Source organism: Bubalus kerabau, chromosome 5, assembly GCF_029407905.1.
Source record: "Bubalus kerabau isolate K-KA32 ecotype Philippines breed swamp buffalo chromosome 5, PCC_UOA_SB_1v2, whole genome shotgun sequence".
Taxonomy (NCBI): domain Eukaryota; kingdom Metazoa; phylum Chordata; class Mammalia; order Artiodactyla; family Bovidae; genus Bubalus; species Bubalus kerabau.
The window spans coordinates 101,241,354-101,266,534 of NC_073628.1; the positions used below are offsets into that span (position 1 = coordinate 101,241,354).

The window sequence follows — 25,181 nt, forward strand, 5'->3', positions numbered from 1 at the left end:
CAGGATTCCACGCAAGGCAGCTGAGCTCCCGACTGATCACCAGAGCTCTCACTACCACGTCTTCGCAGCATAAAGACTGCGGCTGCCAAGAGCACAGCCCTCGCATGAGGTTCCATTTCAAAGACACCTTTCTTCTGGGCTCCCAGGGTGTCCGTCATGCATTTTCATTTATCCTGCCAACAACCCTAAAAAGCTAGTAGGAGACATACAGTCCCCATGTTTCACACAGGATAAAACTGAAGTCAAATCAATGAAATGTTCTACAAACCCCTGTACATTAAGTGGAACAAATGATTTCACTGATTTCAACCACAACATGAAAGCCTTTTGAAGTCTTTCTATTTGAGTTTTTGAGTCTTGTGCGTCGCTACCTCACAAGAGACCCCTGGCACATCCAGAGACCCTGCCGGTCCAAAGCAGGTCTTCTGACTCTCAGCCTAGGGTTTTCTCACCGACTCATGCTCACAAAAATGACATCCAGGTGACCTACAACTCACTAGAATTCCTAAATACTAACCAAGTAAGCGCTGCTCACTGACAATAGGTAACAAATGTGACCGTATGTATACCAGCTCTCTCTGACTAAATTGCAAAATAAAAATTATCACAATAAAGACATTTCTCCTGGGTGCCTATTAACTGTCTCCTCAGCTCCTACTGGACTTAAAGTGTCTGACTGTCTCCAGAGGACCTGGCAGCCTTCGGAGAGATGTCAAGAGGCCCTGATTCTGTCAACAGGGAGCTGGGACTCTCTGGGCTCCAGCAGCCAGCTCCCCCTCGGGAGTCGGGCAGGCATAGGACTGCTTTAGCAAGGAGAGTGGATCAGACCACCGCTCACAGCCCCTCTAGCCCTGCCATGTCTGTTCAGTAAACTCTGAGCCACACATTATACTTCTTCTCATGCTAGAGAGGAACAAATAAAAGGATGCAACCTGGAAAACATTCCCACACAACCCTGAAAGCATTATCATTTAAAAAAAAAATCACCTTAAAATGCAAGGTTGGATAAGTAAGCTGCTCCCACTCCTGGAACATTCATGCCCTTTCTGGCTCTGTAATCATGGGATGTTTTACCTACTCATACTTTACAGATCTGACATTCTGCAATTCTGTGAAAAGACACCCGACAAGCCAAGGGCAGTTTCCCAGGTACATTAAGTATAACAGACAAAGACGAGCAAGGAGGCCTGAAGAAGTGTTCATGAGCATTCCGATCTCCAATGAGCAGCTCACTACAACTAATTTTAATTTGTGGTTCTAATGAATGACATAAACTTTTATAGGTATCAACAAAGCTCAGAGAGGACTTAAATCCATTTCAGTGCTCATTTAGCAGCTTCAGCTGTGTGCAATTAAAGCCTCAGCATTAAATGTTAGAGAATAAAATAATGAGACACTTAGAAAATAATCTGTGCTTCAGCAGGCCATGCTACGAGATGTCACATGATTTCTTTTCTTTTTTTTAAAGGACATGATTTCTCAGGAATATCTTGCCAGTTCAAAGAATTAACTTAAGTTTGACTTTTATTTTTAAATTTCAGGGTTTTTCTTTTGCTTTTGAATAAGAGTTTTCTGAAAAGTGGAATACAGTTGCAAATGCATTGTCTGAAAAGCAGTCATGAAATAGCATGCGGCATAAAGCAGTCAGTCTGGTGTATGGACCATCAGAGCCGACTAACCAGGTTTCAGCAAAGGACACATCTGATCACATTAGAAATGTCATTCATTCTTAACTTACATCTCAAATAAAGGATAAAATACTGAAGAAGGGGGAAAGGTGAATTTTGGGAGTGAGACAACTTTCTTATCTTCCAGCCCATACGTGGAATTCAAGGGCTAAACTTTGTCTTCTACCAACACTTGAGAATATAAAATGTCATGTGAGGTGGTAGAACGTGGCAGCGGAGACCAGTTAAGTTCAAGTTGCCACCATTTCTGAAAGAAGGAGAGTGAATCTGCAAAGGAAGGGATGTGTAGTGACCGTGGTGATGGTGGGGAGGTGTGTGTGGTGACCATGAGGCGGGGGAGGGGGGGGGGCACGGGGGTAGGGATTGGGAATGGTGTGGGGAGGAGATGTGGGTGTCTGAGGTGTGTGCAAGTTACATGTGAACACCAAGTTCATCTGGCTACTGCAAAACATGAATAGAAGAGGAAATATACTGTGTGGGGAAATGCACTCATTAAACTTAAAATTTAAAAGGATGAAAACACAGATTACACTTTATTTTTAAAACTGAAATGAATTTTAATACAGAAAACGAAGACAGCATTTTGCAAGTTTATCGCTCAAAGGGGTATCTCTATTTGAGGAAATCAGCGTGTTACACTCTGAGAGATGAAATGTTACAGCTTGTACACCAAAATCAAAAAATGAAATTAAATTAAAAAATGAAATGGTTACCAAGGTAATGCAGGTCAGGGGATCAAAGGTGAAGGGTCACACATTATTAAAAAGAAATCCAAAAGGACGGCTGCATCATGATCTCTGCAAAACAAAGGAGCTCCAGTAAGTAAAACTCGCACCTCCCAGAATCAAACTCAAGTTCTTGAAAAGAAGATGCCCCCTGTAACTGAACACAGTCACTGCTGAGTCCATGTCGAGCCATTTTTAATTAGGTACAAAACCAAATTTTAATTACCATTTTTAAATAAAAATTTAACCATTCAATCATATTAAACCACAAATATCCCCCATTACAAGTGACTGAAGTACTGACATTTCCACTGGACCCCATGCCCTGTTTTCGGGAAATGACACTGTTTGTTAAGTTGCCAACATATCAGAAATCTAATTTGGTCACAGCATGGTGAGTTTTTTTTTTCCCTCTCCTCAAGGAATGAATTCCAAAATTGAGTTTTTGCAAATTTGTTTCATTTGAAGTAGCTGCATAAAATTTCCATTATTGGAACATTTAGTATAACAATGTTCTAGAAGACAGCAATAAAGTGATACATGATAAAATAAACTGTGTAACTATATCTATTAAGATCTGTTCTCACATTCAACTCTCACTGCACAGGGGGGAAAAGACATTTTAAGCAAAATAACTTGCTATCTCTACTGGATTTACACAGAATTAATAGAAGCTTGACATAACGAATATCTTAACAATGGAAAAAAGTGTATGACAGTTGAGGCCTCAATTTTCCGTTATTATTTACTCATTTCCCTCATTAACAAACAAAACAGGACATTAACAAACCTTAAAAGGACAGAAAGAGCCAAGGTTTTGTTTTGCATCATGTAGCCACCACAGAAATCATGACAAACACACTTAACTTTGCGGCAATAGCAAGCATAACAATTAGGAGTTACAGTAAATAATTTCCATATTCCTTTCACTAGTAAATAAAATGGCTACTATTTTATTTACTAATGATCTTCAGTCTTCTCTCTGCAACTAAACTTGAGCAGGCTACATTTCCTGATTTAAGGATACAATCAAATTTCTTCACTTCTTGCTGTACAGTGAGTTGTAACAGGCAATAGAAATAATGCCTCTCTATCTAAAAGGGGAAAAGGGAGCATCACTAGCAACAACTTTAAGTACCATTCCCTCTTCCAGCCTCCAAGGTTAGCTTCAATCTTACAATATCTAACATTTGAGTTTACCTTGATAAAATCAAATTTCCCGAATACTTTCCTATTAAAATAAAGACAACTGCCCTATAGGATTTTATTAAGAGGAACAGGATATTCTTTCTGGTGGCTTAGAGCTATCAATAAATAAACTCTATAAGGATTTTTGTTCCCCCTGATTAGGTTTTGTTAAGAAATAACTGGCAGAGCTTCATGCACTAAATACAAGTGTGTTAGCGCCTCAAGGCCGCATCTCTAAAAACACGACTTTTATTTTAAAGTTTCAGAGCTACTGGAAAGTGAACTAGCCTTTCACTTATCTGGGATGCTCCTCTCCAGTAAAGTCTGTCATATATGAATTTGTTGCTGGGAGGCATGCAAGCAATTTTGAACACTACAGAAGGAATCAATACCCCATCAAAACAATGCAGATGTTGTTTTAGTAGCACTGTTATTCAGACCACTTTAAGCATGTTTATAAGAAAAGGCAAGAAGTCAGCAAGTCTACCATTAGCCAAGTTTTGTTTTATCAAAATATTTCCCATTAAAAATGAGAAAACGTACATTCAGATCCAATATATGTACCCCTTCATTACCAAAACACAAGCATTTATTTAAAAACTTCTTGACAACAAGAGGAGACAGCACTTATAGATGCTTTTCAAAAGTCTTCTAAATCATTTCTAAAATTCACGGACTCAGGAAAAACGTGTTACCCAAACTTTCTACCAGCTTAACCCTCACTGCAAGCTGCAGACACCAGTCTAGGCCAACGTGGTTTGATTCTCCAAGTGGTAAGGAATTGCTCTCTGAGGTCCTGTAAGCACTACAACCAATCACGTTTCCACAAATAAATCCACGAAACTGAATATAACCTAAGTAAAAACACAAACAAGAACCCTCTCCACCCAAGCACTTACGAGTTCTGACAATTTGAATAAATTTGTGCCAGGGTTAACATTGTAGGTGACTTAAAGAAAATCCATGAAGGATTTTAGCCGATGTTTTTCACATGTGTTTGCTATTTGGGAAAGGGAGGGCTATCAGGAAGAAGTTTACCAACGCCTCTAATATTCAAGGACCCTAGCACCTAATTAGGGCTTCCCTGGTGACTCAGGCAGTAAAGAATCTGCCTGCAATGCAGGAGACCAGGGTTGGACCCCTAGGTCAGGAGGATCCCCTAGAATGTAATTTAATAAGTAAAAAGAGGGCAAGACTACTGGGAGAAATAACAATAATCTCAGATATGCAGATAACACCACCACCCTAATGGCAGAAGCAAAGAGGAACTAAAGACCCTCTTGATGAAGGTGAAAAGGAGAGTAAAAAAGCTGGCTTAAAACTCAACATTTAAAAAACAAAGACCATGGATGGCATCCAGTCCCATCAATTCATGGTACATAGATGGGGAAACAATGGAAACAATGATAGACTTTATTTTCTTGGGCTCCAAAACCACTGTGGATGGTGACTGCAGCCATGAAATTCAAAGACCCTTGCTCCTTGGAAGAAAAGCTATGACCAAGCAGAAACATTACTTTGCCGACAAAGCTCCATACAGTCAAAGCCATGATTTTTCCAGTAGTCATGTACGGTTGTGAGAGTTGGACCATAAAGAAGGTTGAGCACCAAAGAATTGATGTTTCCAAACTGTGGTGCTGGAGAAGACTCTTGAGAGTCCCTTGGACTGCAAGGACAGCAAACCAATCAATTCTCAAGGAAATCAACCTTAAATAGTCATTGGAAGGACTGATACTGAAGCTGAAGCTCCAATAATCTGGCCACCTGATGCCAAGAGCCGACTCACTGGAAAAGACCCTGATGCTGGGAAAGACTGAGGATAAGAGGAGAAGGGGGCGACGGAGGATGAGAAGGTTGGATGACATCACCGACTCAAAGGACACGAATTTGAGCAAATTCCTGAAGCCTGGGGTGCTGCAGTCCATTGGGGTGGCAAAAAGTCAGACATGACCGAGAGACTGAACAGAGACCACTGGGGCCAGAACATCTGGGAAGCACAGATTCCGCTGCAACAACCAGGAGCTGCCCCGGAGGCTGGTATCTGGGACACACTTCCTTTTTCCCAGAGACACAATCTGACGCCTGCCTACTTAACCGGAGGTCTGTTGACGCAACAGTTCTGCTCCAGATTCTAGAGGCCATGGGACGTGAGTAGCTTTTTATTTTTTCCCAAAAGACTGGCTTAAGCTGAAATTTGAGAAGCAAAACACTCTCCTAGCCCCCTTCCTGGGCCCCAAAGAGAGTCCTTCAAGGACTACAAATGGACTGGATTCGTAGATACCAATAAAAGCGAAAATTGAGGGGTGGGGGAAGGGCGGTCTTTGACCCCAAATAATTATCCATCAGTGGTAGAACTAGCACTTTCACAGCAAGGGGCAGAGAAAGAGAGTCCTCTTCCAAATGACGAGCAGTAATTAAACAGGCAATGTTCAAAAGTCCTATACTACCCAAATTTTAGGAGCACAACTAGCACACACCCTACCCTCAATCTGAAATTGGAAACAAAACTGTACGCCCACACAGGTGACTTACATTATTACGATAAGAAACACACAAGGTTTCACTGTCACAAGACCAACAAGTCACTGGAGTTCTAGCAAAGAAGACTTTTCCAAAGAAATTCTCACCCATATTAAGTTCTCACTGTCTGGACAACTTTTTAAAGAACACATTTTCCAACATGCTCAATCTGTACTCTGAGTTTTGGGCAGTTGTTTTTTGTTGTTGCTGTTTCAGTGTTTTGGGGATTTGTCTGTTTATTTTTATTTGCCAAGGACCAGCCAGCATTTATAAACACAAAGAATTGGCTCATTCCTCAACTAAAGAGACAAAGAACGTCGTTTCTAATAAGGTTACATCATGACAGAAACGCTGCCATTTTCACCTCAGGCGTATACTTTCAAAATACACATAAGAACCAGACAGATACAGTTATGTAAAGTTTAAAAATAAAATAAAATTAATAAAAAAAAAAAAAAAAAAAAAAAAAAAGAACCAGACAGAAATAAAAAATAAAGAGCCAAGAAAATTCAGAGAGTCAGAGAAGCTAGGAGACAGTTGAAGAAACCCATTAAAACAGAGTTCTATATATTTTACTAATTCTTTACAAAATGGCTATTAACGCAACAATATAATGCTTTCTGCAACAGAAACTAATCTCAGCAAGTGTACTCTGAGAGCAAAATGAGAATGTCCAGCCAAAAGTTTATTACAGTGATGGGACATTAAAAAAAAAAAAAAAACTTGAATCTATAAACATAAATAAATAAATCACCAAAATGTCACTCAATAAAACAGACAATTCACTAGAATAAAATGCACTTGAGCTAAGTATATCCTTCAGTTAAGTGGGGATTATATTTCTATTACCCTTTCATCTTAGAATTTGTTAGTTTTTTTTCAGCATATTAGAAATACTGGTTGTTTGAAAAACCAAGACAAGAAAAGCACTTGGTCTCCAGGAATGTGGTTCCTCCAAGTGCACCCGGTGGGGGGGGCACCGCCAGCAGGAGGTGTTCCCTCCCCCACCCCCTTCCCACTACGGCCACCCTCTCTGCCGTTTTTTTTCAACCTGTCTGAAAATATATTTCTCTGCCAAGCTTCTCAGTCTGTTCTAAAATATACGCCTGTTTCTTAAAACTTTCTATAAGTGATACAGCAACCTACACCTGCAATCATCGTATTATTTCCGCTACAATCCTCGAAAAGAAAACAAAAGCGAAAACTTTAAATACCTGTCTACCTGGAACTTTATCCTCAACAATATAATTTTCTCCCTAACAGCTTCAAAGATTTCATGAAAGGAGAAAGCGAGGAGGAGGAAGGGGCTCACGTGCCGTGAGCACGAGGAACTTTTAAGAGTGATCAGACCGCTCCTTCTGGCGGAGGGGGGATGGCCATGGGGTGTGCACGAGCAGAGCACACGTCTCAAAGGTAGGTGCAACTCAGTATATGCCAATTACATCTCAAAAAAACTATTTAAGAACTGGGGCAGGGACTGAAAAACTCTAAAATCACCAGGCACTGAGGAGTACTCAAACGCTGTGGAGAAGGCCTCAGGAGTCGGGGAAATCTGCCTGAGGTTGAGCACTGTTGCACACTGACCGAACAAAGCAAGACCTCAAAGGATCAAACTGTTTACAAGCAGCTTAGCTGCATCCCAGAGCAAAGTTCAAGGAGAATTCAAGGGTCCTGCTTCCTTAAATTGAGTATCAGTGTCCACCTTCTAATCAGGATATTTAGTCCATATGCAGTTAGTATAATATAATTTAGTCCATATACGGTTAATATAATAAATGTGGTTGGGTTTTAGTTAACCATCCTGTGATTTGTTTTCTACTTATTTCCTGTGTTCTTTGTTTCTTTGTTCTTCCTTTCTGCCTTCTTCTGGATGAATCAAGTATTTTTAGTTTAAAAAAAAAAAAACTTTTTAAGAATGGGGGGTGGGCAAAAGGCAGGGCTGTGCCCTCTTCCTGCGCACTTTAACCCCCACAAAGCCCAGCTGCAGCCATCATGCAGGGACAGCCAAGAGTCATGGGGAGCCAGCAGGAACCACTGAACTAACCAATTCTGGAACCACCTGGTTCTGCTCCTCTTGGGTGAAATAATGAAAGTAACCTCCTTGTTTAAAATAAATACTATATATTTAAAACATGTCCTATTGATTACCAGCTTTCATATTAGCCACAAATCTGAAATTACCATAGTTTCTAAATGGAAAATCAGGGCACAATATGACAGTTTCTCTAAAAGACTTGAAAAACCAGCTTTAGATATACTCCTAGCTTTACAAATGATATGCAAACTTGCCAAATACTCTTAAACTTCCCCCTCAGATTTCACATTCATATGATGCTAACTCTACTACAGTCAAGACCCATTCCTCTCAGGTACTATCCCCACTAGAGAAAAAACAATATGATATAGGCCAAATTCCCCCAAATAAAAATTTATAAAAAATAAAACAAAAGGGAAACATTCACCTACTTTGACTTTACGTCTGTATGACCTGTATCAGGTTAGTAACCTGCACACCAGCGCTTATTTTAATTGCTCTACTGGCTTCCTACATGACACTCGGGACTAAGAGTACACGACAGGAGTTAGGACTCCAACATTTCCCACTTCCTCTTGTCACTGATTCTCAAGTTTCAGACAAATAAGAAGCCCCTATTTAAACCAAGTCATTTGCAAAGAATAGTTCCCAAGTCTCTCCCTTAAGAGATTACAATTTAGTACATCAAAAGAGGAGCTAAACAATCTGCATTTTTAGTAAAACCCCCAGATGAAGCTGACTACAACAGTCCACAGTCCTCACTTTAAGAAAAATTGCCTAGGTGGGTTCAACCCCATCCTCCAGTCTCCACATACACCCGCCTCCTGCAGGCACCAAGCACCGATGTCAGACCTGCCGAAGGGTATAGAAACAAATTCCAGTTGATAACAGCTTAAGGTGGCCCTTAAGTTTTTAAATGCCAATAGATGCTTTAAAAGTCTCTAAAACCCCAAGAATAAAGCTATACTGAAAGACAGGGTACCTATACAAGATACAGAGAATCCTTTTCCAATCAGAACCAATTCCAGGTTTCAATAATAGCTCTACTGCTTACTACTCTGTGACCCTGAATAAACTAATTTTTAACAAAGTCACACTTTCTTCACTTAAAACATGAAGATAATGACATCCCTACCTTATAGGGCTGCTGTGAATATTACAGAAAATAAGTAATACAAACTGAGCAGCATGGTGCTTAAGTCTTAAAAAGCAGTAATGCCAGCTGTGTACTTACTATGATGATGGTGCTGATTATCTTCCATTCTTTCTCTGATCTGATTCTTTACAAGGTTTACAAGAGGGCTACTGCTCTCTCCATTTATTCAGATGAGCAAAGGTTAACATTCAAGACGTAAATCTTAAAAATGGCAGAGCTGGAACTGAAATTACATCTGTCCAGCCTGTCCTGCTCCACGGCTCTGGTCCTGACAGGAAGGTGCTCCACGTGGGGCTCTGCACACTAAGGTTCCCAGTCATGTTTGGGGAGTGAGACAATGAAAGGACAGGAAGGTCGTGCGGGGCAGCAGAGGGGACTGCATCCTTCTAGATTCATTACATACCGACCACAGCATCTTACACAGGGCACTCAGGACACTTCACTCAAGGGAATCACAGAAATAAAAGCAAGGACTTACTTGGATACAATAGAAGGAGGAGCAATTATTTTCCATTCTGCAATTCTGCTCACTAATTAAAAGACAAATTCATTCAACAAATATATACGGAGAGCCTAACTATAGGGAAGGCTCGGTCACTCCGTCCCGGGATATGCAATGAAGAGCAGAGAAGAGGTTCCAGTTTTGTCTATCTTGACGCTGAGGCAAGGATTCAGACATGGAACAAGTCATTTCAAGCACCATGAGCAGAGTTAAGAAGTGCAGAATGCTATGGAAATGCACAGCAAGGGTACCTCATGGATTCTGCTGTGGAGGGCGAGGGGGAAAGAGGCAATTTTCCTGGGGGAAATAATGTTTAGCTGAGATCAGAAGGATGACAAGGTGGAGGTGGACCATATCCTAAGAAGAAGAAAAAATGACATGTCACAGGCAATATGGGAGGAAGGACCTGAGAGTAGACAAGGAATTCGGGGGAAGAAACCAATGGTTGGAAGAGAGAAGGGGAGAGGGGCCAGGAGGGAGGCTGGGTGGGTGACACACAAGATTTCACAGGCCTATGCACGAGGCTGAGAAGCTAGATCTTAAGGACAATGGAAAAGTATTCAAACAACTGAGAAATGGGGTACCATAATCCAACTGGCATTTTTAAAAAACCACTCCGGCATCTGGGTGGGAGCAGGCAAGACTTCAGGCAGGGACAGGGGTCCAGGAGCTCTCTAGAAACCGTTTGGGCACAAGTAATTGTCAACTGGCCTGGAGAGGTGGCTGTAAGGAGTGATTTAGACAGAATGGAAATTTATGTGGAAATAGAACTGGTAGGCTTAGATTCAATACGTAAAAGATGAAGGAGGTGTCAAAAATGACCTCTGAGAGGAAAAAAAGTAACTCTAGATTGGAGATACCTGATAAGCACTGCCTCCACCAGGTGGTGAAGGTTAAGAGTATCACAGTGAGAAGTCTTGTTGATAGCAGGCACCCCTGATCTGATGAGATGAGAAGGGCTCTGCATCTCCATAGTCTTCCTTCCCAAAACACGTAATCCCAGCCTAATCACAGACCAAACAGCAGACCAACCCAAACTGAAGGACATTGTACAAATGCCTGATCTGTCAAGGTCAACAGAAACAACCAAAGTCTGCGCAATTGTCACAGTCCAGAGGAGCCTGAGGGGAAAGGACAACTAAATGTCATGTGGCCTCCTGGATGGGGTCCTGGAGCAGAAAAGGACACTAGGGGAAAACTAAGGAAAGCTGAAGAACGTGTGGAGTTTACAGTCCTCTAGCAGTACTGGTTACTGGTCAGGGTGAACGTACCACTTTCACGTTATTAGGATCAGTGGGAGTGGGGGACACGTGAACTGTCTATGATATTTTTGCAACTTTCCTAGAAAGCTAAAACTACTTTTAATGCAAACGTTTATCTTAAAACTGGCCCCCAGGTCTGCCTTGGACACGTGGGAGGTGTCCTTTTTTGAGACAGGAAAGACAGAGAGGAACACCATGAGCTCATTTCAGACACACTACACAGGACCAGCCTGTCAGACTCTGCCATAGAGTGGGTGGGCAGCTCTGGTGGGGCCCTCGGCAGAGGGAGCTGAGCTCAGGATGCTAGCACACCCCTGGAGGTGAATGTGGAGGCAGCAGGAGAGGAAGAAGGCTCACTGAGAGAGAGAGAGACCTTGGAACAGAGAGAAGGAAAAGCATTACCCTTGGAGAGACCTAGAAAGTAAACAGGACAGAATGTGGGCACCAAAGTTCAGTTCTGGCAAAACATTTTTTTAAGTATTTATTATCTGTTCTTATTTTTGGCTGTGCTGGGTCTTCACTGCCGGGCACAGGGCTTCTCTAGTTGCAGCAAGCCGGGACTACTCTTCGTTGCAGCTCACGGGCTTGAGGCGGGTGGGCTTCAATAGTTGCGGTGCATGGGCTTAGCTGCCCTGTGGCATGTGGATGCTTCCCGGACCAGGGATTGAACCTGTGGCCCCTGCACTGGCAGGAGGATTCTTAACCACTAGACCATCAGGCAAGTCCCTTAGCAAAACTCTGGTTTTCTAAAGTCCAGTAAGACAACAGAAACAAAAAGCAGCAGGTGAGTCTGAACTTGCTAAAAAAACTATCACAAAAATACAAACAGGTACAGACTTATTGCATATAAGGCAGGCTCAAGGATGTATTAATACAACACAAGAGAATATAGCCAATGTTTTGTAATAACTGTAAATGGGAAAAAAATAATAAAAATAGATACAGTTTTTTGTAGCGCAAGTTAAAAAAAAAATCAGGAGCCCTCCCAGCAGGCTGAGGGAGCAGCAGGGTCACTGAGAGTGAAAATGAGTATCTTAGAGGTGAGAACTTCAGTTGATTTCTGAGAAATATCCACATTTACCAGTCACACACGAAGAAGGTCGAGTCAAGCCCTGAGAAAAGCCTACCTTCAGACATCAGGCAGAAGACAGTGGAACATCCAACACTAGGAGAAAATCCAAGGCCACACATCATCCCGGAGGCCAAGGGGAAGGCACAGTCAACTTGTGTGAATACGTCTGAGAAACCAAATAAAATACTGAAAAATGCCCCTCATCTTTACCAATTCTGAGGTCACAAGTGATCTCTCTCTGAAAGAGGTTTCAGCAGAATAATGGGAATTAAATTCAGATTGGAGTACCTGAATACAAGTGAAAAAAAAGAAAAACCAACTCTCACAAGAAGTCTGGCTCTCAGACTTGTACACCCTTATTCAAGGCAACATTACTCACAACACCCAAAGGTGGAGGCAACCCAGGTGTCTATCGATGAATGAATGGATACACAGTGTTGTATGTACATAATGAAATATTATTCATCCTTTAAAAAGGAAGGAAATGACGTGTGGCTGAACCATGAGGATATTATGCTAAGAGAAATAAGTCAGTCACAGAAAGACAAATGTTGTAGACTCCCCTGATCTGAGATAATTAGCGTTGTCAAATTCAGAGACAGGAAACAGAAAGATGCTTACTGGGGCTGGAGGGAGATGGCAACGGGGAGGTAGTTACACAACTGTGTGAATTTACTCAATGCCGAAGAACTGTATACTTTAAAATGGCTAAGATGGGAAATTTTATGTTATGTACATCCTACTACAATCAAAATTTTTTAAAAAGAAGTCTGGCTTTCAAAATGTTAAATTCGTATCAAGCCATAATGATTTACAATGAAAAATATTTAGAGCTGGACACTTTAACCTAGATCAGCACTTTCTAGACATGTCCCTGAAGACGCATGCCTCACACACACATATCACAGATGTTGGTCCCCTCATGCTCTGCAAGGGGGCCTGGACCCCACAGACCCCAGGTCAGTGGTCTCTGATCCCAAGAGTACTCATCTATTAACCCTGTATGCCTTATAAATACTTTTATATTTGACGTGTTCTAAGATGTGAGAAGAGCCGGGAAGCGATGGCTACAGAAATGAGGGTTAGAGAGCATTTCAATTCTATTTTCGGTGGCAAAAAAACTTGCTTTACAAGGGGGAAATCCCTGTAAGAGACCTAAATTTCCATTAATAAGTGAGTGAGTAAACAATTTATGGTAACATTCAGGAAAAAAAGTTGCTTTAAATTGGTTTTCTTCATCAACCCACAACTTCTGCTACCAAAAGGAAAAGGAAAAGAACGTGACCCCAACTTACAGAAACTAGTAACAGGTCATTTAGAGAAACAAAGGAACCTCTACTATAAAGTCACACCCCATTTTTGAAAGATAACTTTAAGGATGGATGGACTACGGGCAACAATTTTCTCTTCATGAATTGTCAGATTGACAAGAACTAAAAAAAAAAGGAAAAATCAAAGAACAACATGGCACTGATGCAGGCCTATGATAAACAGATCAACGAACAGAAAGCATTTAGATACAAAGCCACACATTAGTATCTGTGGAAATTTAGCACAAGGTAAAGGCAACATTTCAAATCAGTAGGAAAGGATCAATGACTCAATAATAAGCATCTATTAATATATGGAGGGAAAAAAGCTTTACCTCACTCTGTCCATATTACCCAAAATGTCTCTGCATTAAACATCTAAGGGAAAAATTCAACACAAAGAAGAAAATCCAGGGAGAACACTTAGGAACTGAGGTAAAGAAGCCTTTCCTGGGTGTGCTTTCAAGGCCAAAGAGACTCAAAGTTTGAGTGCATGACCCACAGGACTGACATGAGGATGTAATGAAGAAAATTAAGACTGAAATACAGCATGCTAGGCAGGAAAAAATTAGACCTTTTTTTTTTTTAAAGAAAAACACAGACATCAGAAAGGGTAAAGAATGTACTAGAAAAAAGAACAAAAAAATGAACAATCAAAAAAGTAATACAAAATGTTACACAAGACAACATGAAGAAAAGCAAATTAAAAAGAAACAATTTTTTCAGCCATTAGACTAAGATCGAAAAACTGTAATACCTGTGTCAGTCAGTTTAGGGAACTGAACATTTTCCTATTCAGCTATAGAGAGTGTAATGGCACCTTTCTAGACGGAATATGGCAAATGTTTACACTCTCTGGTGAGCAACTATGTTGGCAGACCTCCTTTCCTAAGACAATAACTAGAGAAGTGTGCAAAATACTGAGATAAGCAATAAAGGACTGGTTTACAATTTTTATAGATAAGTTAAGCTCCTATACTCTGGCCGCCTGATGCGAAGAGCCAACTCATTGGAAAAGACCCTGATGCTAGGAAAGATTGAAGGCAAAAGGAGAAGAGGGCAGCAGAGAATGAGATGGTTAGATAGCATCAGTGACTCACTGGACATGAGTTTGAGCAAACTCCAGGAGACAGTGATGGACAGGGGAGCCTGGGGTACTCCAGTCCATGGGATTGCAGAGAGTAGGAAATCACATAGCAACTGAAGAACTATACTTTTCAGTTATGTACAGCCACATCCACACACATGCACTGGCATGCAAGGGGACCACAACAGATTTTTGGCATGGGGAGAAAACCAGAGAAGAGGTATCCATGATTCCTTGGGGGAAGGGGCGGGGGAGGAGTGTAACACAAACACACACACACACACACACACACACACACACACACGCCCCACTTTGAGGCAGAATAACTCTTAAAGCAAGACAGGCTGGAAAAGAACCTCAATATATTAATCAATACATAATTCCAACTTGATTTTTAAATTACTAAAAACATTTACCTCTCAATTGGTAATAATACCTAGAAGGATAAGTAGATCTGTAAATTATATTAATACAACTGAGAAACATATAATGGACAAAACTAATGTCATGAAACTAAGCTAACTCAAAGAATTCAACACATAATTGAATAATTCAATCCTTTCAAAGCAAATGTAATTGTAACTTGAGTTGAGGATATCAATACTAATATCCCTACCATATGCAGACATTCCCTACAATAAATCTTCATCTACCACTAATCTCATTTGGGTCCTTCAGTGTGAGATAACAGAAAATAACCTGGGTCTATGGCCCCAAGTCCTGGCAGAGAGCTCCTAAAACTCCGTAATTTCTTAAGTGATAATTAGAACATCTTTGGTTCCAATATCTGGTCTTTGACTTCGTCCCTGACCCAGGGTTCCTGAAACCCTGGCAAACTCTAAGTGATAAAAGCACTAAGGAGCTACTAGGGCTACTCTAGGTGGGGGTGGGGGCGGGGGGTGGGCGGGGAGATGGGCTCCAAGATGGCTACGAATGGGGCTAGTAACCAAAAAGACCAAGGCACGAGTGGCAGCTTGGAATTTTCTGCCCCCACTCCCAATTCTTCAGAGAGAGGTTGGAAATGGAATTAATAATTGATCAAGAGAGAACTTCCCAAAAATCCCAACAGTACCGGATTCAGAAAGCTCCCAGATTGAGGCTGTGAACACCTCCACACTGGGAAAGTGACACACCCCCAACTCCACAGGACAGATACTCACCACTCTCTATGTCCCTAGCGACTGGACAGTGCCTGAAAAAAGGCATTCATAGACTACAGACTCCGCAAAGGTGAGTCCAATATCTATTTGGTCTTCTCTTACGCATCTGGTAACAAACACAATATCTGCTAGAGACAGAATGTTTAACAGCATTTATTAAATAAATGCTGAATGAATGTGAGGGATGGGGTGGGCTCCATAATTCTATTTCTAGGCTCAGTTGTAAAGAATCTACCTGCAATGTAGAAGACGCAGGTTCTATCTCTGGGTCAGGAAGATCCCCTGGAGGAGGCAATGGTAACCCACTTCAGTATTCTTGCCTGAAGAACCCCGTGGACAGAGCAGCCTGCCAGACTACAATCAGTGGAGTCACAAGAGTCAGACATGACGTAGCGACTAAACCACCACCAGCTTGCATCAAGTTCCACCAGCGTGACAGAACAGAGACGTCTCTGCCCTGCAGGACGCCACAGCCTACCCTGGAGACCAGGCATGGGTCTCAGCCCTGGGCACCACGGGGACTCTTCCTCGAGGGCTCTGCCTCATCCTAGAGGATGCAGCTCCCCTCTATGTGTGCTATTCTTACATTCTTTACAGTTCTCTTGACTTTTTATGAACCCAATCCTGCATTACTTCCATTCCCTCATACAGTGAAAAATGGTCATTTAAAAAAAATTTTTTTTATATAGGCAAAATGAAAAAACCTGAATGGGAAAAAATTCTGCAAATGATATGACTGATAAGAGATTAATATCCAAAATATATAAGCAGCTTATACAACTCATCAAAAAAAATCTGATTTAAAATGTTCATAGTAAATTTTTTCTTTTTTTTTTTTCCCCTCCTGATTTGACCCAGATTTATCAGGGTCAAATTTATCAGGCTTGATACAGATTTATCAGGTTTCCCTGACAGCTCAGTTAGTAAAGAATCCATCTGCAATGCAGGAGACCCTGGTTCAATTCCTGGGTCAGGAAGATCCGCTGGAGAAGAGAGGCTACCCACTCCAGTGTTCTTGGACTTCCCTTGTGGCTCAGCTGGCAAAGAATCCACCTGCAATGCAGGAGACCTGGGTTTGATCCCTGGGTTGGGAAGATCCCCTAGAGAAGGGAAAGGCTACCCACTTCAGTATTCTGGCCTGGAGAATTCCATGGATACAGATTTGGAATTAATTTGTATGCAGTGAAAGAGTCACATTTCTTTTCTTTCCCCACATGAATATTTAACTGAATACAGTTACTGAGAAGACTGTCCTTTCTCTGTTATTCTGCAGAGCCTCCTACGTGGTAAATCAAGTGTCCAAATACGAATGCAACTGTGTCTGGACTATTTTGCTTGACTGGTCAACTTGTCTAGCCTTTCACTAAAGTTATATTATTTTAATTACCATAGGGTTAAACTAAGTCCTGCTATCCTGTAGAGTAAGTCTGCTCAGATTGCCATTCTTCAAAACTCTTCCAGGCATCCTTTGCTGTCTACATTTGCAAGCACATGTTAATATCAGTTTGTCAAGTGCATCAAGGAAACAACTGCAGACATTTTTATTGATACTACATGAAGGAACTTTTGAATTTCAGAAGAATCAACATCTTACAGCATTGATTCTCCTAATCCATTAAGATGGTATACCCATCTATTTATTTAGACCTTTAACTTCTCTCAGTGTTTATCTTTCCCTGTACAGATGCCTTACATTTTTTTAGACTTATTCTGTAAAATCAGACTGTGCATGCCACAACAAATGATATTTCTACTTCACTTTTTGTTGTTGATATACAAAATTGCAATTGTGTCCAGAGTTACTCTGAATCTTGCAGCCTTGCTTATTAATTACAATAAGTTATGAGGTTTCTTCCTACATACACATGCCATCTACAAAACCACAGTTTTATTCTTTCCTTGCTGATTCTTGTACCTTATACTTTTCTTGTTGTATTGAACCAGGTCGAGTCTCTAAAGAAAGTCATTAACAGTAATGGTAAAGATAACTTCTTTCTACTCCCAGTCTCAGAAGGAAAACTTTCAACACTTTACCATTAAACATGATTTTTGCTAAAGGATTCTTTTAAGTAACCTCTATCAAATTAAAGAAGCTACTTTTTCCTCATACTGTGTTATGGGATTTCACTTTGAATGGATGCTGAATTTTACCAACGGCAATTTTTACCTCAATTGACAGTATCACAGTCTTTTCTGTTTTACACTATTAACTCAGTGATGTCTGACTGATTTTTCAAATAGTAGACCTAGCTTTGTAATAAGTCTGATACTGATTTAAATCTTTTGAAATCTGTCAACACTTGCTATAGATAAGCAATTTTGATAAATATTCCATGTGTATATAAAAGCATGTATGATCTAACAGTTATGGGTGCAGAGTCCTTCATATTTCATGTTTCATTTTCAATATTTGTTGTTTTCAATCTCCTAGTTCTCTCCTTCTATATCTAGTCTACTGGCAAACCCACTGTGATCTCAATTAGGTCAAGCTTGTTAAGTGTGTTATTGAGATTTTCTATATCCTCAAACCAGTCAATCCTAAAGAAAATCAATCCTGAATATTCATTAGACAGACTGATGCTGAAGCTGAAACTCCAATACTTTGGCAATGCAAAGAACTGACTCCTTGGAAAAGATCCTGATGCTGGGAAAGTAAAGGCAGGAAGAGAAGGGGATGACAGAGGGTGAGATGGTTGAAAGGCATCACCGACTCAATGGACATGAGTTTGAGCAAGCTTTGGGAGATGGTGAAGGACAGAGAAGCCTGGCGTGCTGCAGTCTATGAGGTTGCAAAAAGACAAACACAGCTGAGTGACTGAACAACAACATCCTCAGTGATTCTCTGTTTACTCCATTAGCTAGTAAACTGTACTAAAAACCCCCACTATGATTGTAGATTTGTCTATCCTTTGTTAGTTTTGCCAATTTTTCCCTTGTGTATTTTGACACATGTTTTTAGGCACATACAGATGTAGAACTACTGAATTGAGTATGTCATCATTTTGAAATGTCTCTATCTCCAATAATGCTTTTCCTGCCCTAACTTCTATTTTACTAATATAGGTACACCAGTCTTCTACTGGCTAGTGTTGGAGTGATATGTCCTTTTCCATTTTACTTACCACTTGTATACATCCTTAGAAGCAGTACAAAGTTGTGAAATCCACGTTTTAAAATTTTAATTTCTCAATCTTTGTTTTTAACTCAAATTTTTAGTTCACTTTATTTAATATAATTATTGATATCATGGGTATAAATCTATCATCTCACTGTTTGCTTCCTATTATCCTCATATACTCTGTTCCTCTTCTGTCTACCTGTCTTCTTTAGGATTAATCAAGTTAGTACTACTAACTACCCCTCCTTCTCCTCTTTATTCCCTTCTATTAGTTTAGTAGATATATATTCTTTTACTGTTCTTTTAATGAATATCCTAGCAATTACAGCATGCATCTTTGACTTATCAAAGTCTGCACTAAATAATTTTACCACCTCCTGGACAATGCAAAGACAACAGGATACTAACTCTATTTACATCCCCACAACTTATATGCTACTACTATAGTTTCAAACCACATATATATATTTTAAACCACACAAGACATTAAATTATCATTGCTGTTTTATACATCAACATTCATTTGCATTTACCCTCTCTTTGGTCTCCACTTTTTCCTACATCTTAAAGCTGCCATGCAGGATCAATTTCCCTTCTGCCCAAAGAAGAATCTTTATTATTACTCCCCTTTAGTGCACATCTGGTGTGCATTAATTCTCTCCATTTTGTTGGTCCAAAAAGATATTTTTGCCTTCCCTTTTGGAGGATGTTTTGCTGGGTATAAAATTTCAGTCTGGCAGTTTACATTCTTGTTTACATTTCAAAAATACAGATCCATTGCCTTTTGACTTCTACTGCTTGTGTTGAAAAATCAGCTGTCAGTCTTACTGCCCTTTTGAATGTAACATATAATTCTTCTCTAAGTATTTTTTCAGATTTTCTCATTATTTTTGGTTTTCAGCAATCTTAAATTTTAGTGAGATTTTATTTGACTTTATCCAGTGTGGGGGGTCTACAGTATTTCTTAAATCTGTGATTTGAGGTTTGTATGTTGCAGAGAATTTTCAGTCATTATCTCTCCAAATACAGATTCTACACTATTCCTCCTTTCCTTCCTACTGGGATTTCAATTACACACTTGTTAAATATTCTCACTGAATCCTTATGTCTCTTAGAATCTTTTACCTATTTCCAATCCATTTTTCTCTATATATTTTATCATTCTAAATATTTACTTTCAATTTATTATACTACTTATCTACTGTTAAACCCATCTATCAAGATCTTAATCTCAATTAATTTAGTTATAGTCCTTCAATTCTAGAACTTACATTTTTTTAAATTTTTATTGGAGTATAGTTGATTTATAATGTTATGTTAGTTTCTGGTGTAGAACAAAGTGAATCAATATATCCACTCTTTTTTTAGATTCTTTTCCCATACAGGCCATTACAGAGTATTAAGTAGAAGTTTCCTGTGCTATATAGGAGTCTCTTATTAATTATCTATTTCATACAGAGTAATGTGTATAGGTCAATCCCAATCTCCCAATTTATCCCTTCCTCCCTCCCACATCCCCTGGTAACCTAGAATTTACATTTAAGTTCCAATTCCCTGATTCTTAATCTTGTCTTTGATTTCTTTAAATATATACTATGTGATGGGTGTAGGAGGGCCGAGAGGAGCTACTCCACGTTCAAGGTCAGAAGGGGCGGCTGTGAGGAGATATCCCTCATCCAAGGTAAGGAGCAGCGGCTGCGCTTTGCTGGAGCAGCCATGAAGAGATACCCCACGTCCAAAATAAGAGAAACCCAAGTGAGACAGCAGGTGTTGTGAGAGGCATCAGAGAGCAGACACACAAACCACAATCACAGAAAACTAGTCCATCTAATCACATGGACCACAGCCTTGTCTAACTCAATGAAACTAAGCCATGCCCGTGCAGCAACACAATATGGGCAGGCCATGGTGAAGAGGCCTGAGAGAATGTGGTCCACTGGAGAAGGGAATGGCAAACCACTTCAGTATTCTTGCCTTGAGAACCCCATGAACAGTATGAAAATGCAAAATGATAGGATACTGAAAGAGGAACTCATCAGGTCGCTAGGTGCCCAATATGCTACTGGAGATCAGTGGAGAAATAACTCCAGAAAGAATGAAGGGATGGAGCCAAAGCAAAAACAATACCCAGCTGTGGATGTGAGGGTGATAGAAGCAAGGTCCGATGCTGTAAAGAGCAATACTGCATAGGAACCTGGAATGTCAGGTCCATGAATCAAGGCAAACTGGAAGTGGTCAAACAGGAGATGGCAAGAGTGAACGTCAACATTCTAGGAATCAGCGAACTAAAATGGAACTGGAATGGGTGAATTTAACTCAGATGACCATTATATCTACTACTGCGGGCAGGAATCCCTTAGAAGAAATGGAGTAGCCATCATGGTCAACAAAAGAGTCCGAAATGCAGTACCTGGATGCAATCTCAAAAACGACAGAATGATCTCTGTTCATTTCCAAGGCAAACCATTCAATATCACAGTAATCCAAGTCTATGCCCCAACCAGTAACGCTGAAGAAGCTGAAGTTGAACAGTTCTATGAAGACCTACAAGACCTTTTAGAACTAACACTCAAAAAAGATGTCCTTTTCATTATAGGGGACTGGAATGCAAAAGTAGGAAGTCAAGAAACACCTGGGGTGATAGGCAAATTTGGCCTTGGAATATGGAATGAAGCAAGGTAAACGCTAACAGAGAAAGCCTTCCTCAGCAAACAATGCAAAAAAATAGAGGAAAACAACAGAATGGGAAAGACTAGAGATCTCTTCAAGAAAATTAGAGATACCAAGGGAACATTTCATGCAAAGATGGGCTCGATAAAGGACAGATATGGTATGGACCTGACAGAAGCAGAAGATATTAAGAAGAGGTGGCAAGAATACACAGAAGAACTGTACAAAAAAGATCTTCATGACCCAGATAATCACGATGGTATGATCTATCACTCACCTAGAGCCAGACATCCTGGAATGTGAAGTCAAGTGGGCCTTAGAAAGCATAACTACCAACAAAGCTAGTGGAGGTGATGGAATTCCAGTTGAGCTATTTCAAATCCTAAAAGATGTTGCTGTGAAAGTGCTGCACTCGATATCCCAGCGAATTTGGAAAACTCAGCAGTGGCCACAGGACTGGAAAAGGTCAGTTTTCATTCCAATCCCAAAGAAAGGCAATGCCAAAGAATGCTCAAACTACCACACAATTGTGCTCATCTCACATGCTAGTAAAGTAATGCTCAAAATTCTCCAGGCCAGGCTTCAGCAATATGTGAACCATGAACTTCCAGATGTTCAAGCTGGTTTTAGAAAAGGCAGAGGAACCAGAAATCAAATTGCCAACATCCGCTGGATCATGGAAAAAGCAAGAGAGTTCCAGAAAAACATCTATTTCTGCTTTATTGACTATGCCAAAGCCTTTGACTCTGTGGATCACAATAAACTGTGGAAAATTCTGAAAGAGATGGCAATACCAGACCACCTGACCTGCCCCTTGAGAAATCTGTATGCTGGTCAGGAAGCAACAGTTAGAACTGGACATGGAACAACAAACTGGTTCTAAATAGGAAAAGGGGTACGTCAAAGCTGTATATTGTCACCCTGCTTATTGAACTTCTATGCAGAGTACATCATGAGAAACGCTGGGCTGGAAGAAGCACAAGCTGGAATCAAGATTGCCAGGAGAAATATCAATAACCTCAGATATGCAGATGACACCATCCTTATGGCAGAAAGTGAAGAGGAACTCAAAAGCCTTTTGATGAAAGCGAAAGGAGGAGAGTGGAAAAGTTGGCTTAGAGCTCAACACTCAGAAAATGAAGATCATGGCATCTGGTCCCACCACTTCATGGGAAATAGATGGGGAACAGTGGAAACAGTGTCAGAATTTATTTTTCTGGGCTCCAAAATCACTGCAGATGGTGACTGCAGCCATGAAATTAAAAGACGTTTACTCCTTGGAAGGAAAGTTATGACCAACCGAGATAGCATATTCAAAAGCAGAGACATTACTTTGCCTACAAAGGTCCATCTAGTCAAGGCTATGGTTTTTCCAGTGGTCATGTACTGATGTGAAAGTTGGACTGTGAAGAAAGCTGAGCGCCGAAGAATTGATGTTTCTGAACTGTGGTGTTGGAGAAGACTCTTGAGAGTCCCTTGGACTGCAAGGAGATCCAACCAGTCCATTCTAAAGGAGATCAGCCCTGGGTGTTCTTTGGAAGGAATGATGCTAAAGCTGAAACTCCAATACTTTGGCCACCTCTGTGAAGACTTGACTCACTGGAAAAGACTTTGATGCTGGGATTGGTGGTAGGAGGAGAAGGGGACGACAGAGGATGAGACGGATGGATGGCATCACCGACTCGATGGACATGAGTTTGGGTGAACTCCGAGAATTGGTGATGGACAGGGAGGCCTGGCGTGCTGCGATTCATGGGGTCACAAACAGTCAGACACGACTGAGTGACTGAACTGAACTGATGGTGTATAATTACTCCATTAACTGAGTCCCTGAGAATCCATTTAAATAGTCTTGATTTTCAGTCAAACTGTCCTAAATTCTCATTTGGTGGGTAAGTTTCAGACATTGTAAATAAATGTAGAAATCATTTGAGGCTCCAAGTGATGTTATCTTCTTCTAGAAAAAAATCGCATTTGGTTCTGTCAAGATCACCTTGATCCAATCAAGGACTCAGAAGATTTGAAGTTCAACATCAGTACTTCCGGAAAATCACTATTCCAGGACATAGGCCTTTGGGACTCAAAGCATAAAGAGTTTTCCAGGGCCCCTTCCTCCCTGACTTATACCAAATTCTAGTTTTTGCCCCCCACCCTTCAGCTCCATGAGTCTATTACAATCTCTTCTGCTTCCCAACTTCTCATTTGCTAGCCCCATCTTGAATTGGAAGACTCTTTCAGGGCAGAAGTAGATGCAAATCTCGTCTCACATCTATGAGCTTCCTTACTCCCTGGATCTCAGTCCCACAAATCTTCACTGTTCTTGTTACCTCTATCACCTTCAAACAAATTTTGTTTTAAATTGCGTTCAGCTTTCCTAACTGCAGGAAAGAGGGAGCAACTGCTTAGTCTACCATTAACAAAAAATTTCCCCACTCCCATATTTTCTATTGTTGTGGGTTTATATTTTGTGATTCTTTTCTGTCATTTCACCAGAATTTTGGAAGGAAGAGAAATACATCTTCAATAAGTAACTGCTTAACCAATACTCATCACTGCTTAACCAGAAATCTCCACTCATTTTATTGATAGATCTTTTATATATCAAGGATATTAAACCTGTCAAATACGTGACAAATATTTCTCCTAGTTTCCCATTTACATTTTAATTTCATCATATCTTTGTTGTTTAGTCACTCAGTTGTGTCCAACTCTTTTGCCACCCCATGGACTACAGCACGCCAGGATTCCTTGTCCTTTCCTATCTCCTAGAGTTTGCTCAAACTCATATTCATTGAGTTGGTGATGCCCTCCAACCATCTCATCCTCTGTCGCTTCCTTCTCCTTCTGCCCTCAATGTTTCCCAGCATCAGGGTCTTTTCCAATGAGCTGGCTCTTCATATCAGGTAGCCAAAGTATGGGAGATTCAGCTTCAGCATCTTTAGCACATAGAAATGGTGAATTTATATGCAGTACAATTTATCAGTCTTCTCTTTTCTATTTCTGATGTCATGATAAGAACACTGAACACTGTGTAAATAGACTCATATTTTCTTCTAGTGTATTATCGTTTCCACTTTTTACATTTACTTTTCACTTATTTTGATATAAAGTATCCAACATAAAGTTCAGACATAGTGACTGAACAACATGAGACACACTTATTTTTTAACTGGTAAGCCAACTGTCCCAAGTTGATTTAAATAAACAACCCTCTATTTCTTCCTCTAAAGAGTATCTTAATCTCTTATACATCAAAAAATACTTTCTTAGCATGCATATAATTTTGCAATCTGGCATTCTCCTTGCTATTCTGACTTCCTCTGGTTTCTATAACCCCCCAAGTTCTATTCCTCTTCAACAAGCCCTTCTGAGTCTCTTTTACAAGCTGAATTTCCTTTCCACTTCCCTTATTCAGTCTCATGCTCCAGAGAAGATGAGAGAAACAGCTCATTTCTAGGACCTCTTGCCTCTCATTCTCCCTGCTCTCCTTGGGAGATTTCACCTGTTCTGTCAGCTTCTTCCAGCTCTCTCTTGAGTTCCCAGATGTTCAATCACCTTCTAAGATCTCTTCCTAAATGTTCTGCAGGCACTCTCTAAGCTCAACTATACAAATATAATTTCAATACCTCCTCAAACCTATTTTTCTTTCTGCCTTTCCTTATCTACATACCATTATCATTCAAACCAG

General features: G+C 40.4%; 1 protein-coding gene across 2 annotated transcripts in view; it reads right to left on the reverse strand.

Annotated features, from left to right (window-relative positions):
• Positions 1 to 2,220: 2,220 nt before the first annotated feature.
• Positions 2,221 to 25,181, reverse strand: part of LOC129653099 (calmodulin-binding transcription activator 1-like) — an 84,582-nt gene continuing 61,621 nt past the window's right edge. For both annotated transcript variants that reach the window (XM_055582418.1, XM_055582417.1), the window contains one exon: positions 2,221 to 2,485. Coding sequence is in view for 1 of the 2 variants with exons in the window: in XM_055582417.1 (XP_055438392.1) it covers positions 2,477 to 2,485 (9 nt within the window). In the remaining variant the exon portion in view is untranslated. The remainder of the gene's footprint in view (positions 2,486 to 25,181) is intronic.